The sequence below is a fragment of the Peromyscus maniculatus genome, chromosome 10 (genome assembly GCF_049852395.1).
Source record: "Peromyscus maniculatus bairdii isolate BWxNUB_F1_BW_parent chromosome 10, HU_Pman_BW_mat_3.1, whole genome shotgun sequence".
Taxonomy (NCBI): domain Eukaryota; kingdom Metazoa; phylum Chordata; class Mammalia; order Rodentia; family Cricetidae; genus Peromyscus; species Peromyscus maniculatus.
In genome coordinates this window covers 12,149,505-12,166,776 of record NC_134861.1, presented here as the reverse complement: position 1 = coordinate 12,166,776, position 17,272 = coordinate 12,149,505, and the positions used below count along the sequence as shown (strand labels likewise).

Below are 17,272 nucleotides of genomic sequence, written 5' to 3'. Positions count from 1 at the left end.
AGCTCATAGGGGGAACCAGCCAGACATGCTCTGCTGTCTCTACCAGCCTGGCCCTCCTGAAGATGTCTTACAATGTGTCCTGACTCCTGCTTCTGACTTGTGTTCCTCTGTAGATACTGACCCTTGGTGTCCCTGAGAAACCTTGTGTCCCTGGGAGACCTGTGGTCTAGACAACTCCTTAAATGGGCATGTGTCTCAGCATAACTCCCAGGTGTGTGCCTGTGCCTACACCTCCTTGTTATTATTGGCAGGACACACTGACCTGCTGTGTTCTTCCCTTAGCGGGCAAGATGGCTCCGGGGAATCCTCCTATTCCTCTGGATGTTGAAATGTGTTCACCTCCTCGGCTTCCTGAGCACCCTGGCATCCTTCTCAGCAGTGACACATTCGTCTCTCTCCAGAGCCTTTGCACCAGCAGTAAGAATTCTCTCCCCTTCTCCAGTGATTTCCTTAGCCAGCCAGCACATTGGTTCACCCTAGTCAGGGAATAGCAAACTTCTCACAGGGTGACATACCATCCAGAATTCTAGCCACCGAATCCATTATGGTGGGGTTTAGATAAGGGGTATCAGTATTATAATTGTGTTTGTGACAGCAATAGCCATGATTTATTAAACACTGGCTTTGTGTTACACTTTCCCATGGCATATTATGGTTATTTCCTACAGATCTCTCCCTAAGTGTCAGGACTGCTGTGGAGGGCCTCTTGTATGTGAACATGCTTAATGATCACAATGGGCTGCGGGTCGGAAAGGTGGTTTTCTCAGACGATGGAGCAAGAAGCTGAGAAAGGGGGTGACACTGGCCTTGGGACTGTAACTTTCAGGTGCTTCAATAGCCACATGCTGCTTCTCCCCGCCCCCCATCTGTCACCCAAGCCCTGCACACAGAGACTTCTCCTCTCACACGCCAGAACCCCCTTTGCATTAATTGCCTCACTTGAGGAACCACACAGCATCAGTAGAACATAGAAGTAAACCCCAGTCAGGACAAAAGAGCATCATGGGTAGATGGTGCTCAGCTGTTTGCATGGGTGCTTGGCAACGCCTGAGCTCTGTGCCAGTACAGGGCAAGTCCCCCTGCAGGGATGGGACAAAAGTTCTGACTGGAGAGTGAAGGCCCGAACCATGCCCAGAGTATAGCTTAGACCCTGATGGGGTTCCTGGCTGCTGGTCCTGAGCAGGTCCCAGTTGAGAAGGAGCTCACTTTAGCCCCATAGGCCTAGTGCGGCACAAGTTCCCACCTCTGCCACAGACAGCATTGCTATCAAATTTGAGACAACTGCTTGGCCAGGTGGCTACTGTGAGGACATTCTGGCTGTTAGGGCCAGGGCTTACATAGGCCCACAAGGACCGAAGCAAGAGTCTCCTGCTCCAGAGAACATGGACCCTGCTGGTCCTATGCTTGGAGGAACAGGCCAGCAAATGAGCAAAGAAGAAGTAGATCTCAGAGTCTACAGCTACACTTAAAAAACCAGGCTGCCCCTACCCAATCACAGATGTCACCAGAGGCCAGCTAATAAACCTTCTGGGAAACATATGGCTGATGTGTGCCCAGGAAGGTTGCTTGCCTTAGAAACAATATAGGTCTACGTGGTCTCTACCTAGCAATAAACTGTTATTGACACAATTTAGCACCATATGAAAGTGCTTTTATGTTAAGAAAAATCTCAGGATATAATAAATGATATCTAACAAATGTAGCAGCATTTGCACTGTCCAAAGTAGGTGTGTGTGTTGTGGGTCAGTCAGGGCCTTCATCTCGACTTGCTGAGATGTAGTTTGTGTTTGTGGTTGTTTGCTTGCCTGCTTTGCTTTTTGCATTTAAAAAATTGTTTGTATTTGTTTGTTGTTTGTTTGTGGGGGAGGGCGTGTGCACCGAGGTCAGAGGACAGCTCCTGGGAGTCTTTTCTGTTCTCTTATCATGTGGGTTCATCAGGCTTGGCAATATAAACCAGGGCACAGTGGAACCACTGAGCCAGACCACTCTGTGGGTGGGAAGAAAGGTTTGTTTGGGGGAAATTCAAAACTGCTAAGGCTGTCTCTTGGGGGTCAGAGAGAATAGCAAAAGGTGGGGAGAGTCTTGCCAGTTGTATGAGGGTATCAGTGGGAGGGAGCATGTGAATGGAAACGGCCTGGAAGTTAGAGTTGGGAGGTGGTTTGTGGGGCAGAAGAGGTGGAGAGCTACCATGGTGACTATGACCAGTTACAGATATGTGTTAATAAAGAAGTAGATGCCCCTTTGCCGGGGGCGGGGGGGGGGGGGGATTGCTGGTTGGGGCTATCTTCTAGCAATCCTTCTGTTTACCTGAGTCCAGCGTGAGCTGAACCTAAACTGTCAGTTATGATATTGTCAGTGGCACTGGCATTTTTAATTCTGTTTCAAGACCAGGTCTTATGTAACCTAGCCTGGTCTCAAACCCACTATAGAGCCAACGAGAGCCTTGAATTCCTGATGCTCCTGCCTCCACCTCAGAGCACTGAGATTGCAGGCATGTCCCACCATGCTGAGCCTAGACTACGCTTTCTTCCTCCTCGTTCCCACAGAGATGTGTGCCAAGCCACTTGAGTTGAGGGTATTCGATGAGTGCCAGGCAAGAGACAAGGAATTCTAAATGCAGGGCCGGGGAAATAAATGGAGGCCAGTGGTTCCTGAGATAGGTAGCAAGATGGTGGTCTGTCATCCAGACATCACACCTGAGAAACTGTGTCAGCCCTGGAGTTGGTTTCAGTAGAGAGTGTGACACAAACTGGGTGGTGACACTACAACTAAGACCTCAAATTAAGTCCCTGTCTCTAACAGCCAGACCACAAACTTAACCAGAACCAGTTTGCCTCTATGTAGCCCTTCCCGATTCTTCTTAGTCATTACCTTTACATAGCCCACGCTGGGTGCTAGACACGTATAGGCAAGAGACCATCCTAGTAGCAGTAGTCCCATATAGGAGAAGTCCAGTGTACAGGCAAGATGCTCACGGCCAAAGATTGAAGAGACAGGTCACTGATAGCAGAGGTGGCCAAAAAGGGTGAGCCTCATTACGGCCAATCATCCATCATAGGCCCCCACGGCTCATGTGCGTGGACTGTGACCTGGCCATCAGACAGTCTCCCAAGCTTCAGGAGGAAGGATGGGGGTATGGAGCTTACAGAGCTCTGACAACAGAGAAGGGAGCACAGGTCACTTTTCAGGACTACTGGGTGGCTGGGAAGGTGTAGATACAGATTAAAAATACAGAAAGAGACCTAAGAGGGGCAGGTCTGATGGAGGCTGGCCTCTTTGGGATGAGATCCTAAACCAGGAAGATGAGCTGTACACAAAATCCCCTTCTCCAAGCTTTTAACCATTTAGTCATTTAGAAGTCCCCAAGTAGCCCTCTTCCTTAAAGAGAGTTGATGGGTCAGCGGCCTGGGGTTTTCTCCCTGCAGCTGTTGGGGGCCCTGCTGCTGGCGGCCCATTCCCACTTGCGCCAGTTTCTGCTCTCCACCGGGACGCCATCACCTGGCACCTCTGCAGATGTATTTCCTGGGCTGCTGCTTCAGTTTCTGGGAAGAAGCCCAAAGGACGCACTGCACAATCGTTTGGAGTCTGACCATCAAGCCATGACTTGTTACTGTGGGGCCCTCTTTCTGCTGGTGGCAACGCTGTGTTTCGGAATGGTACGTAGATCCCCTGATGCATCCTAGACCTTAAAGTCAAAGTTTATAAAGATCTCATCTGCTATCAGGACAAAACGATCTCTGTCCATATAGACAGGCAAGTCCAAACTGCCCTGGCCAGATCTCATGGGAACATAAGATAAACCCTCCCAGGATCTACCTGATCTGCCCTGGGAGGGGGAGCTCTCCCTTCACTGAGAACAGTCCAGCAAGACCACAGCTGCTCCTCCTCAGGACACTGCCTTCCTGGTTCCCTACTTGTTGACTTACATCTCTTCTCACCCTTGACTTGATCTCAGGCTGCTTCTACTGAATCCCTCCTGTGTGCACCCTATTCTTTTTTTTTTTTTTTTTTTTTTTTTTGGTTTTCAAGACAGGGTTTCTCAGTGAAACAGTCCTGGCTAACATGGAACTCACTCTGTAGACCAGGCTGGCCTCAAACTCACAAAGATCCGCCTGCCTCTGCCTTCTGAGAGCTGGGATTAAAGGCATGCGCCACCACCGCCCGGCCCACCCTACTCATTTTAAAAGACGGTGTTCAGTGTGACACTTTCACACACACGGTCCCAGCCAGCCAGTTCTCCCCTTAAACTCTAAGCAGACCTCATAGAGTCAGGGTCCTAGATAGTCCTTTCTGTCTCCCTTTTAATTCTAGCCATGTTCAAAGGCAGCTATACCAAGAACTCTACCTTCCCAGGGTAGTTCCTGGAGCATGGTGAAGCTCAATGCAAGTTACAGGAATTGGTCATTGCTTTCTCAATGACTTCAAACTCTTTGTTTCATAAGGTTCTGCCAATGTTCTCATTAATAGCTTGTTAAACTATAAGTGGCTACATATGCTCATACCCTGACAGCACTCAGACTGGCGCTCTTAGCTCCTTTCAATGGTCTACATTCCCTGCTCACTGCTTTCCATTCATCCATCCATCCTTCATTCCTTCCTCCATCCTAACCACTTACCTGTTGTAGAATATTAGTTAAAGTTGTGTGTTACATTTGTTTATGCTGTGGAATATTTGTTTAATGATGCAAAGATGTGTTGCATTCTTTTATGTTGCGTTTGTTTAACCCTGGGAAGCTGTGTTACTTTGCCTGTCTAAAACACCTGACTGGTCTAATAAAAAGCTGAATGGCCAATAGCAAGGCAGGAGAATGGATAGGCGGCACTGGCAGGCAGAGAGAATAAATAGGAGGACAAATCTGGAAAGAGAAGATCAAGGAACAAGAAAGGAAGGAGAGAGGACACCAGGGGCCAGCCACCCAGCTACACAGCAAGCCATGGAATAAGAAGTAAAGAAAGAGAATATAGAATAGAGAAATATAAAAGCCCAGAGGCAAAAGGTAGATGGGATAATTTAATTTAAGAAAAGCTGGCTAGAAACAAGCCAAGCTAAGACCAGGCATTCATAAGCAAGAATAAGCCTCCATGTGTATTTATTTGGGAGCTTGGTTGTAGGTTTCCCAAAGGGTAAAAGAGTAAAACAAAACATTTACCCTCCCAGCCAACTATTTATCATTACTTAGTTACCCATCATCCATCTGTTGACCCACTAATACATTCACTGGCCCACTCATTTAACTCTTTCCATCCATCCATTTTAAGTATAGGATGAGAAGTACAAATAAGAATGTGTGTGTGTGTGTGTGTGTGTGTGTGTGTGTGTGTGTGTGTGTGTGTGTATGCTTGCATTTGGAGGCCAGAGGACACCTTTGATGTCATTCCTCAGAAACTACTTTTTTTTTTTTCCCACTCTTAAGCTAAAGCCTCTCATTGGCCTGGAACCTACCAAGGAAGCTATACTGGCTAGCCAGTAAAATCTAGGAATTCACTGTCTCTTGCTTCCAAGCATTAGAATTAAATCCGTGTATCACCATGCTGGCTTGGTTTGGTTTGGTTTTTCAAGACAGGGTTTATCTGTGTAGCCCTGGCTGTCCTGGAACTCACTCTGAGATGAGGCTGGCCTTGAACTCAGAGATCTGCCTGTCTCTGCCTCCTGAGTGCTGAAATTAAACACCTGCACCATCACACCCAACTTCTGTTGTTTAACATGACTCCTGTGGTTTAAAGTCGGCCCTCAGACATGCAGATATCTGTGCCCATCTGTCAGCTGTCTATGCTCCAGCTCTTGGTGTCCCCACACAGTTCTGCCAGGGGTTGAAGGGATTCAAGGGATGATCAAGATCAAAGGTATGCCCATGAGAGACAACAACACACAGAGACATTTCTTGAGAGATGTTTTGACGTATTTCCACACAACAGAAGCCCCTCCCATTGTAGGAACCCACCACCACACACACACACACACACACACACACACACACACACACACACACAGGCGATAGCAGAGCCAGGTGATGGAAATCCAGGAGAGAGGGAAGCGGGGTCTTCCGGAGGGGTACTGACATGTTCAGAGGGCGTGGCTCAGCAGCAGTAGTGGGAAGCAGGCTCTCGGTCAGTGATTTTGTGAGCTTTGGCTCCTGGGGCCTGCCAGTACAGCTTCCCCATTTCAATGGACGACACCACGTGAGGTTCTCCAGGGCGGCCAACGCAGACAGACTCTAAATGGCTAAAAATTTTGCTTGTTTGAGCTATTTTCCAAAATAAATGGGATGTGAACTGACACGTCCCAGGCAGCAGTGAGGAAATAAATAACCTAGGGACTCATATCCAGGGCACAGTGTTGGCTCGTCTTTTTAGCACACATGAGGAGGACGCAGCAGTCTGCTGAGTCTTTGATTCCTTCCTGCCTCTCAGACACAGACCCACACTCCAGCCGAGATGCTGTGTCATACACAGGAACACCACCGTGAGACAATAACAGCGTGCTTCATAGTAAGATCCCTTTTCACTGCTGAGCTCTAACCGTAGCTCCGCACGTGAGGGCTGTTTTCCTAATTTTGTTTTGCCAAGCTTCTTGAGACATCCTTAAGCAGCAACGGCAGATGTAATATTCACTTCATAGTTTATCAAATTAACAATCATTCCATAGCTTGATAACACAGAATTTCTCTCTCTCTCTCTCTCTCTCTCTCTCTCTCTCTCTCTCTCTCTCTCTCTCTCTCTCTCTCTCTCTCTCTCTTCTCTCTCTCTCCTCCAGCTGAGGGCTTCCCTCCTGACTTTTTTCCGAAAAAGAAAGTCTTTTCACAGAAAATCTCTCGTGACGCTTAACAATGTTGCTGTTTATGCCTGGCACAAAGTCCTCACCCTTCTGGGGCTGGAAACAACAACTCCGGAAGAGGCGGAGGTGGCTGCGGACCATGTAAGCTGGGGGACCTCGGAGCAGCGACTCTACCATGAAGGCTTGCTTTCTGCAATGAGAGCACCATGGTGATTCTGTGCCAGCTATTACAGCAAAGGCTCAAAATTAGTTCTCAACCCCGGTGGATCTCACAGAATCTTCCCTTGAAACACTAAAGAACTCACAGGGTTGGCAGTCTCCGTCACTGCTCTCTGCATCTCTATAATCACCCTATACAGTTGAGAAGGCAGAGTCTCCGGTTGTTCTTTGAGTTACTTGCTTGCTTCTGGCACTTGCTCTCAGACCTAAACTTCTACCCAAACCATGGAGTCGTTGGCACTTTGGGTTGGGCACTCCAGACACTAAAGCAAACAAGTCAAACCTAGGTATTTTCACAGTGAATTCTCAGCTGTCATCCATGACTGCTGTTTATATAGCGTTCTGTGCAGTCCTGAGGCCGACAGAAGCAGTCACTGCACTGTGTTTGGATAGGGCTTACTGCCGGTCATGTGCCCATGATTGCCTTCAGATTCATTCAGTGGTTCTTTGTCAAAGCACTAGTAGCTGTAACACTTATGAATGAAGCAGTGTGTGCACACCAGAAATGAAGGAACCAAGACAGACAGAAACAGGACCAGCACCCAGGTCTTCTAACTTCTATGTCTAAGATATTTTATAGCATAGTGAAATTTTCCTAAGTTGACATCACTAAATAATTCACATAAAGAGGGAAAAAGAAAAACATCGCATTCTTGTATGCATTTATTAATCTAGTTTTCTTCCCTTCAGAATTATTACCTGGATGAATTTTCCAGCCTCTTGGATGAACTTCTGGTGAAGATTGACTGTTTGTCTGACAGCCTAGAACTTTCTATCCTAGAGAAACACTGGAAGAGGGCAGGGGAGTCAATGGCAGTGGATAGTCCTTCAGTTGGCATTTCATTGTAACAAGATTCTGGGGTAAGACTGTGCAAATTATTTTCATTAACTTTCTACACAGCAGTTTTTATATTCCAAAGGTGGTTTGAAATCATGAGATGGATTTGTATAAGAAACCCTCTAAAAATAATATTAGTGGAAAGATGTGCTCTGGCCAGAATTGCTTAAATTATTTAAAATGTATGGCAAGACTCCAAGTTTCCAAGTGCCGTGGATATCTATCTGCCCCATCATTTCCCATTATAATTGTAATCAATAAAGAGCCTGAGCAACAGAAAAGGAAAGTGCATCTCCCGGAGATGAGGGATGTCTTTTAGCATAGAATGTGACTGGCAATTCTAAGAAGCCTGCTGAGTGCACTGAGGATTAGAACAGAGAAGGAAAAGATGTGCATGTGGATGCTGCCATATGCAAGAGCATGCACAGGACTCCAAATTAGCACATCTGGAGGTGCCAATCAAAGGAGAGGGCAAAGGGGCACACATCTAAAAACAATTGCCACAAAAGGGTGACGATGGCAAGCAAGGTATTCTCTCATGAAAAATAACTCAATGAAGAAAACCCTTCTTTGAAAGTGGAGTACAAAACTAAGAAGAAAGAGCACAAAGATGAAATAAGAAAAGAATAAGTAGACAATGGAGGAATCCGCAGATATAGAGAAATGCATTTCTATACACAGTGAAGAGAAGAATAGGAATAGATTTGCAAGAAAATGAGCAAAGGATGAGGGTCTGAGAAATCAGTGAAAGGAATTTTGAAAAAAGTTAGAATTATTTTAGGAATATTAATGGACAGAGAAATCTGAAAGAGAGCTGTACGTAAGTCAGAGGGAGGATAAAGATCTAGGTCTATACAGATATTTCTCCACTGACAATGGGGCTATGTCCTAAAAATCCCACTGGAACTTGAAATATGGGGCACAGAAAGGCATTTGATTCACCAGGACTGCTGAATGGCAGAATTAGCAACATATGGCACAGGACCAGGTTCCACTGGACCAGTCAGGATCGGCAACTCTGAGTATAGTCTCTACAGAATGCACCATCATTTCTGAAAAGATCTATCATCTATCAATCATCTATCTATCAATCTATCTATCTATCTATCTATCTATCTATAATTTTTGAGAATAAGAAATATTCTTATGGTCAATTGCATGACAAACTTAAAAAGCAAAAAGGCGCATGTGTAGAATAAGTAGCTCCTACAACCTCTGTGACATGCAAAAACTGATAAGTTCCTAACAGAGTTTTGGAAGAAAGAGAACCATGTGAATGTCTGTGCCAGGAGACCTGAGGCTGAGAGAGCAGAACCAAGGTTGGTGTGTACTATTAAATCAGTACTCATGCCAGGCGGCAGCAGTGGCGCACGCCTTTAATCCCAGCACTCAGGAGGCAGAGGCAGGCGGATCTCTGTGAGTTTGTGGCCAGCCTGGTCTACAGAGCGAGATCCAGGACAGGCACCAAAACTACACAGAGAAACAGAGAAACCCTGTCTCGAAACCTCCCCCCCCACACACACACAAAAGCAGTACTCACAGAGGCAGCTAACTAAGAAGAAACAGTCTATATTCCACCTGATTCATCAGCAAGATTTACATGCTCTCAGCAAAGCAGGAGGGCAGAAATCATAAACATGAAGCACAATTGAGCAAAGCCAACAGCAAGATAAAGTGATCCAGTGGAGGCAAACTTGTAAGCCACCAGCTGTCCTACAGCTGAATACGTTGGTGACAGTGAACGCCAATGTATAAAATACAAAGGGGAAGTAGGAAACACATTTGGGAAACTGGGTGACAATAAGAACGTTGGGAAGACAAACTGGCTGTCTGTAATCCAACGCAGCTAAATTGACCGGAAGAGAGAGAAACGGAAGCAGAGTTTGAATGGCCACCCTCTGAAACCACCAGCCAGATGTGGAGCAACTGAAATTCATACTCCTTTGAAAAAGCTAAGCCCAGAGTGCCTGCAAACTATTCTGCAACACACACAAGAAAATCTTGCAAATGTCTTGTCATGAAACAAGAAATACATTGATTAAAAACTATACAAAGATCCCAAACTTCAAAAACTACCAGTCCTACTTATTTTGACACCAAAATAAATAAAATGTTAGCATGTAAGATCCAGCAGCAGACTCAAATAATAATATTCCATGATAATGAGTTTTAAATCAAGGCTACTTTTAGTATTAAAATAATATTAATGCCCTTTACCAAAACAAGAGTAAAGTATCATTTGACTTTCCCCACAGTTGTATTTAGTGAAATCTAATGCCTCTTCCTAATGTCTAAAGCACTCTTTTAAAAGGGATCAACCCTAAATAAGATATCTCCGTGTATACAATCCACTAGGAGTACATCAGATCTCCATGTATACAGTCTACTAGGGGTACATCAGATCTCATGTGTACAGTCCACTAGGGATACATCAGATCTCATGTATACAGTCCACCAGGGGTACATTAGATCTCATGTATACAGACCACTATGGGTACATCAGATCTCATGTATACAGTCCACTATGGGTACATCAGATCTCATGTAATACAGACCACTAGGGATATATCAGATCTCATATATATAGACCACTAGGATTACATTAGCTCTCCATGTATACAGTCCACTAAAAGTATATCAGATCTCCATGTATACAGTCCACTAGGGGTATATCAGATCTCATGTATACAGACCACTAGGAGTACATCAGATCTCCATGTATACATTCCACTAGGAGTACATCAGATCTCCATGTATACAGACCACTAGAGGCACATCAGATATCATGTATACAGACCACTAGGGGTACATCAGATCTCCATGTATACAGATCACTAGGGGTACACCAGAGGCACTTTCACTAAGATTAAGAAAAACCAAAAGATTGTTCATTCAAAAATCCCACAAAGACATTTTTCAGTGGTTCTGGGTTTCAGTGGTTCAGTGCGCTTGCGTTGTTTTTGTGGATAGAGTTAAGGCAAGAACTCTAGCCAGAGCTGTTTCTCCAGTTCCCACCGAAGCATTTCTAAGATATAAGCCTCCTCCCACAGTCCCCTATAAGCACACTTGTGGACATCCACGTCATGACTCTAAGGGCCAGAACTGCAAGTGTGTCGGAGCAGTTTCCATGTGCATAATGTGTGCTCCTGGGAGCCCCTCCACACTCTCTCTGCCTCAGAAGCCATGGCGGTTTCCTAACACTCTGCAATGTTCATGCCAGAGACTGCAAAGGCTCATACTTGTAATCTGTGCCCCAAGGACAAGCTGTTCTTGTGTGACATGAAGTACTTGGCACTACCACAATCATCAATTTTACTTTCCTCCCACTGGAAAATGCAATTGTTTTCTGAACAGTCACTTTATGAGACATTTATCAAAAGCGTATTACACAAAGGGCCACCGTAGCTGGGTTTGCCAACGCCTGCAGCACCCAGATTCTGCAGCGCAAGTCAGCTGTCTTTCTGGGAAGGAGCTGGGTGTCAGTGGTCCCCCAAGCAGGCCAAGCCCAACTGGGTTTTGCAGAACAGACTCCCCTTTGTGTGATGGAGACCAAGGAAAGGATCCATTTGATTTTCCTAACTCCAGGGCAGTTGTTTTTCATCTTAACCAATAATAATTAAGATTGGTATCTCTCTAAAACAGCAGGAATGGCTGCCTGGAGCTATCACTAACCACCTGCAAATTGCATTGTTCTTTGTGCTTAAGTGACTCACGGCAGCAGAACGCTGTGGCTGCCAGGCCCACCGCCCACCGCCTCCTCTCGCCCCTGGCTCATTGCTCATTCTGTGATTCTTGGCTCGCCCTTGCCTCTTAGCTACCTCCACCCACAGTCTTAGAAAAGTTCCTGCTCCATTTCTTGCTGTGGCCCAGGCCCCTCACCACACAGCTTGCCCCTTCTCTGCAGAAGCTAGTCAGGCCTGAGTCTGCAGGGGCAATTGGGAGATGCTGTGGGGGCCTTGCCCCATAAAATTTACTCTCGACTTGCTTTGGTGAATACAGTTAAGGCACGATGAGTCAGCCGGGGAGGGGCGGGGGCGCTTTATCTCAGGACACAGCTGACCTGCTCAAGTCGGGTGCAGCTCCTCCATAGAGCACCCATAAGACCCTGGCTTCTGTCCCTAACACAGATTTTTTTTTTTTTTTAAGTGTAATTACTTAGCTCCTTCTGCTAGGATGGAAGTAGAAGTTTTTGTAGGTGGAAAATCTGGGTTAATGTTCCACATCTGGGGGGTGATGCACAGGCCACTTGTGCTTACAGAGAAGCCTCCTGTACAGAAGCCAATGGCTCTGTTTTCAGGCAGGGTCACGCTATGAACTTGAATTCTGAGGATCGCTGTTCATATCTTCCCTTAACTCTGCCAGTTTGTGAAGTAGGTACCACGTGGATGATTGAGAGCACCCAGCTTCACAGCAAGCCTCTGTCTAGAGCAACGCTTCTCAACCTGTGGGTCACAACAACCCCAGAGGGGGCTCACGTAACAGAGACTTACATTATGATTCATAACAGCAGCAAGATTATAGTTATGAAGCAGCAGCAAAATAATTTTATGGCTGGGGGGGGCACCACAACATGAGGAGCTGCATTCAAGGGTCTCGGGACTAGGAAGATTGAGAAGCACTGCTAGAGAGACTTCGTGCTGGCAGCTGGCTTCCACAATGTTCTCCTTCAGTCATGCCGTGTTATCCTAACGGTGCGCACAAGGTAATTTAACAACACTGAACTGGAATCCTGGAGGGTGAGGCAGGCTGTGGTTCAAGTAAATCCATGCCAGCCCTCACGTGAGGAAAACATGGATGGCCCCGCTTCCTTGGACATAGGCGTGGAAGTCTCAAGGTCCCGCCGCTGAGCCACTGTTGACCGTGATTCATTCCGCTACAGAGTGGGGACTGTGGGCACAGAGTGCAGCCTCCTACCACATGTCCTCCCCAGGACAAAGAGCACTGCATCACTCCCCATGGTGCAGCTGAGCAAGGCAAACGGAGTGACTATGGACATAGTCTTCTTTCTCTATATGGGTTTAATGTAGACTACTAAAAAGGAGCGACGAGGTTCATTGTGTGCCTGTCACCACTCTGGGGACTGACGAGGCAATGCTGAGCAACACTGAAACTCTGAAAATGAGCTGTGTCCACCAGGAAGATGTAATTCCCAATCCCAGAAAATAAGGATCTTGGAAAGATGAGCAATAATCTGGGCGGCTTTTGTGCTTGTTTAGATCTGGGTATGACGTGCTTCTTCCCTGAAACGGAAAGGGGCCGCTAACATTGCAGTCATGGAATGAAACGGAGTGGCGTCTAGGAGGAATGCACCCGACCCTTCCCAAGATGTGGGACCACTGTGTTCCCAGATTCCAGTAAAAATGATCTTCCCACCTGGATTCCTGTCCTGGCCCTGCTCGTGCTGACAGGGTTACATCCCAATCCTTGTGCTCTCTGTTCCTGTGCTTCTGCAGACACACACAGTCCATGCTTTGTAAACTGATTAGCAAGCAGAACGTGATAGACAGTGCCTATGGCTGGCAAGAGCCCAAAGCTAAGTCAAACAGGGCAAAGGTTGATGGGCAACTTCAAGGGCAGGATTTGCAAGAACTTTGGGGTTGTGCTTATAGCTTTTTTTTTAAAGTTTGAAATGATTTCCCACTGAAAAGCTTTTTGAAAGAGTCTCTTGTGTTGCTCAAGCTCAGATACCACACAAAGACGGGGTCACTGTGGTGAACAATAGTTTTAATAGTTCTTAGAAGACATTTTTTTTCCCCTTAAGCTTTTCTATATTTTTAAGTATATCTTGGTATACTTTTTTTTCTTGGATGGACATCACAAGAAAAGCTTGTTAAACTTAATAGAATGGCTTAGATGTGATTTACGACTCCTGGGTGTATCAGGAGTGCAAGAAACGTAAAACGCAGCCATAGATGCTGAAGCAGAGAGCCTTCTGAGATAAGCATTCTCGGCTTCCACACTGGGTCTGCTGAGGTGGCTGCACAGGGAGAAATGTTCTGCAGCTCCTGATTTATCCCCTTTCTGGCACACAAGTGCCAGCAAAATTGAAGTACTGGTATGCACGCCCCCTTCTTTGGAAGGGTGCTAGTCCAGCATTGGTGACACTGGATATAGACCAGAGCTTCTGTGTCACTGGGAGCATGGAATTTATTTACAAAAGCTGCCTTCTCTCTAGTGGGGGGTGGGTCACGGGACTGGAATCTTTGAATTTTCCAGGATTGGAATGTGCTTTGAGCCGGCTGCTTTTTGAAGCCGTTTCTGTTTCATCGGCTTTGAGAAAGAAAAAAAAAAAAAAAACCTTCAATAATGATTGTTCCCAAATACTACATAAAAGGGCTGTATTAGTTGACTGGAGTGCAGTAACAAATTCCACAATCAGAAATATGATGTCTCACAGTCTGGAGACCTGAGGTCCATGGCCCCGGAGGAAAGACCTTGCCTGGCCGTTTTCCTAGCTTCTCAGCATCCCCTGGCTTGGGGTGACCTAATTCTAATTGGCATTCTCCCCATCTTTGTTTCTTCATGGTCAGGTTTTCTCTTTCTGTACAGACTGCGATGAATGCATCTCACTTCCTTCAAAGCCGTAATTTCTGGACATTGAAGATGAGCACTTCAATGTTTTCCTTTGGGGAGGAAATCGCTCAGCACAAACACTTGTGCAACTGTAGATCACTAAAGACAAAGGTCACACAGTTTCACACTGATTCCAGTGTTCCCAGGAATCCCACTAATTTGATAAAAGGAAAACAAAACACTCAAATATTTTTTTCCCTTTCTCCTTTTAGTCTGTAAAGCTTTTATAAAAGTGATACTTGGGACCAGCAAGGTATCTTGGTTGGTAAAAGCACTCGCTACTAAGCCAGGCAACCTGAGTTCAATCCCTGAGTTTGCAAGGAGGGGACCAATTTCTGCAAGTTGTCCACTGACCTCCACATTTAAGATGGTACATGAGCATTCAGCACATACACACGTATATCCATAAACACAATCATACACACACACACACACACACACACACACACACACACACACACACACATATATGTTCACACACTCACACGCACATACACTCACACACATATACTCACACATAATATTTTTTGAAACAGAGAATGCTATTTGGGCCCTAGTACTTGATGATATGAGAAGTGATTCTCAGTTTTTTGGTTTTTTTTTTTTTTTACCCTGGATAAGACTGGACAATACTCAAACATTAATTTCTTCCACTTAAGTGACAATTTTAAATAGGAATAGAGGGGTCTTTTCTCTAAGCACTACATGGTTGCCAAAGAGTATTCACAGGGCCTCAAAAGTAACAGAACACAGAGATGTATGTGGAGGCCTGTGAGGCCAGGATCCTTGTCAATCACATGGAAACCCCTAAGACACAAGTCAGCCAGGTCACCCACACAGCACTGTTGGGAAAACAACTCCATTTCTCTAGCAGTTTGGCAGCCAGTGTCCATGGTGGTAAGCAGTACCCCAAGGCCTTCTGTGCTGATATCACCGCAGCAGGCATGCCCAGAGTGATTTGCTATCCCATGGCAGCTTGGTGACTATTTGGTTTTAAGTAAGACCAAGGAAAAGGAAAATCGGAACAGATGCAAGGTTTCTCCAGTCCCAGGGTCATGTATACTCACTCATCCATCCTCACGGTGGGTTTGTCTTACATGGATGACAGAGACTCCAGCTTACAGGTAGTGTATGAGGGGGTACCACAGCCACACATGTCACCAGTCACTGTGATGATGCCGGGATTATTTTACCTGCTTTTCAGTATTTGGGAAAATGTAGAATGAAGTTGTACAAATCTATTGCCACTGACAGTCTCATTAGCTTCTCTCACTACTACAGGTTTTCATTATAGTAGAACTAGTGAAAATTATGAATACACTAGCCTTTGGCCTTGATCAAGTTGTGGCCTTAGAAAGTCTTTTTTTTTTTTTTAAGTAGGTGTGAGTTGAGTAGTTTTCCAGACATTTGTGGTCACATGGCTTCTTTCTTGTGTAGTCTCTTCTTGTATCCTTATGAATACTAGTGGTGTTTTCCCCCATCACCCTGGTCCTGACCTCTGACAAGAGCAAGAAAACTAGATTAGAAAGTTCAGGAATGTGGGTGGTGGTGGTGGTGGTGCACACCTTTAATCCCAGCACTCTGGAAGCAGAGGCAGAGGCAAGTGGACCTGAGTTCGAAGCCAGCCTGGGCTACAAAGTGAGTTCCAGGATAGACGCAAAGCTACACAGAGAAACCCTGTCTTGAAAAACCAAAAGGGAAAAAAAAGAAAGGAAAGAAGGAAGTTCAGGAATGTGTGCTGACCTTTGAAACACACATCAACACCCTTTGCCCTGCAGGGCCCAAGGCTCCTGTTTTAAAATCTCTGGATGACTCAGTGGTGACTCTTACAGGTAGCTGGTTCCTTAGATGTTGAGTCATAGTCAAGAGGGAGGAATTTGGTGCCTGGCACAGGAAGGAGCTGTACTTTACATATAACTGCAGTAGTGTTTACTGTGTGACATTGGGAAGGGGGCAGACACAGGTCTCAGAGCAGGCCCAGAAGTACAGAAGTAAACACACAATGTGGCCAACATACTTTTAAATTGTTATTATTTTATGTGCATATGTGTGTGCCTGAGTGGGGCGTGTGTGTGTGTGTGTGTGTGTGTGTGTGTGTGTGTGTGTGTATGTGTGCAGTACCCACAGAGGCCAGAAGAGGGCATCAGATCCCCAGAACTGGAGTAACAAATGGTTCTGAGCTGCCATGTAGATGCTGAACAAAACCATCTCAGCCTAGGACCATCAAGAAGTATTGGTGGGAGGGCTTTGTATTAACTGAGAAATTAATTTAAAATATTCGTGATTTTCCCAGTGCACAGGAGAATGACAGTAAAGACAAGACTGTACTAGACATCAGATTTCTCCAGCTCCTGGCGATCCTCTCCCCAGCTGTGTTTGTAAGGTGAACACTCCACACAAGATACCTGCGGGAGCCCCAGCAGCTGCTCTCATTCCCACTTCGTAAGATTCCAGCCTCACCTGTGGCCCTGAAACACGTGTTTCCATGCTATTAAGCTCTTGGGTAAAGGAGGGAAGGTAGAGTTTTGCCCTTTCAGATTCTGTAAGTTGGTGTCATTTTGGAAGCTTCAGAACCCTGAATTCTATGAGATTACAGGAATGTGTCTGTATCCATAAGCAGATATGGGAGGACAAGCTGACCCAGACACAGAGACACAAGCTGCTTGAACTGTAAGCCATTTTGAGTGATGTTATGGTTGAGTGAGCCAACAATGTGCTCCTTAAAAGCACAATATGCATTTCAGCATATTTTTTGCCATGAAACCCTCAGCAGTGTTTAGGTAGTCTGTATCCCATAGATACATTGGCATAGGAAACTCGGCCAGCCAGAGAACTGTGTTACCAGCACACACTGCCATTATGATTTG

At 45.8% G+C, this 17,272-nt stretch overlaps 1 protein-coding gene across 1 annotated transcript in view; it reads left to right on the top strand.

Moving 5' to 3' along the window:
• The window catches only part of Pkd1l1 (polycystin 1 like 1, transient receptor potential channel interacting), a 127,831-nt gene extending 118,936 nt beyond the window's left edge, over positions 1 to 8,895 (top strand). The window contains exons 50-53 of the mRNA XM_076546950.1: positions 283 to 417; positions 3,426 to 3,656; positions 6,755 to 6,916; positions 7,685 to 8,895. Coding sequence (XP_076403065.1) covers positions 283 to 417; positions 3,426 to 3,656; positions 6,755 to 6,916; positions 7,685 to 7,843 — 687 coding nt within the window. The 3' untranslated portion in view covers positions 7,844 to 8,895. The remainder of the gene's footprint in view (positions 1 to 282; positions 418 to 3,425; positions 3,657 to 6,754; positions 6,917 to 7,684) is intronic.
• Positions 8,896 to 17,272: the final 8,377 nt, after the last annotated feature.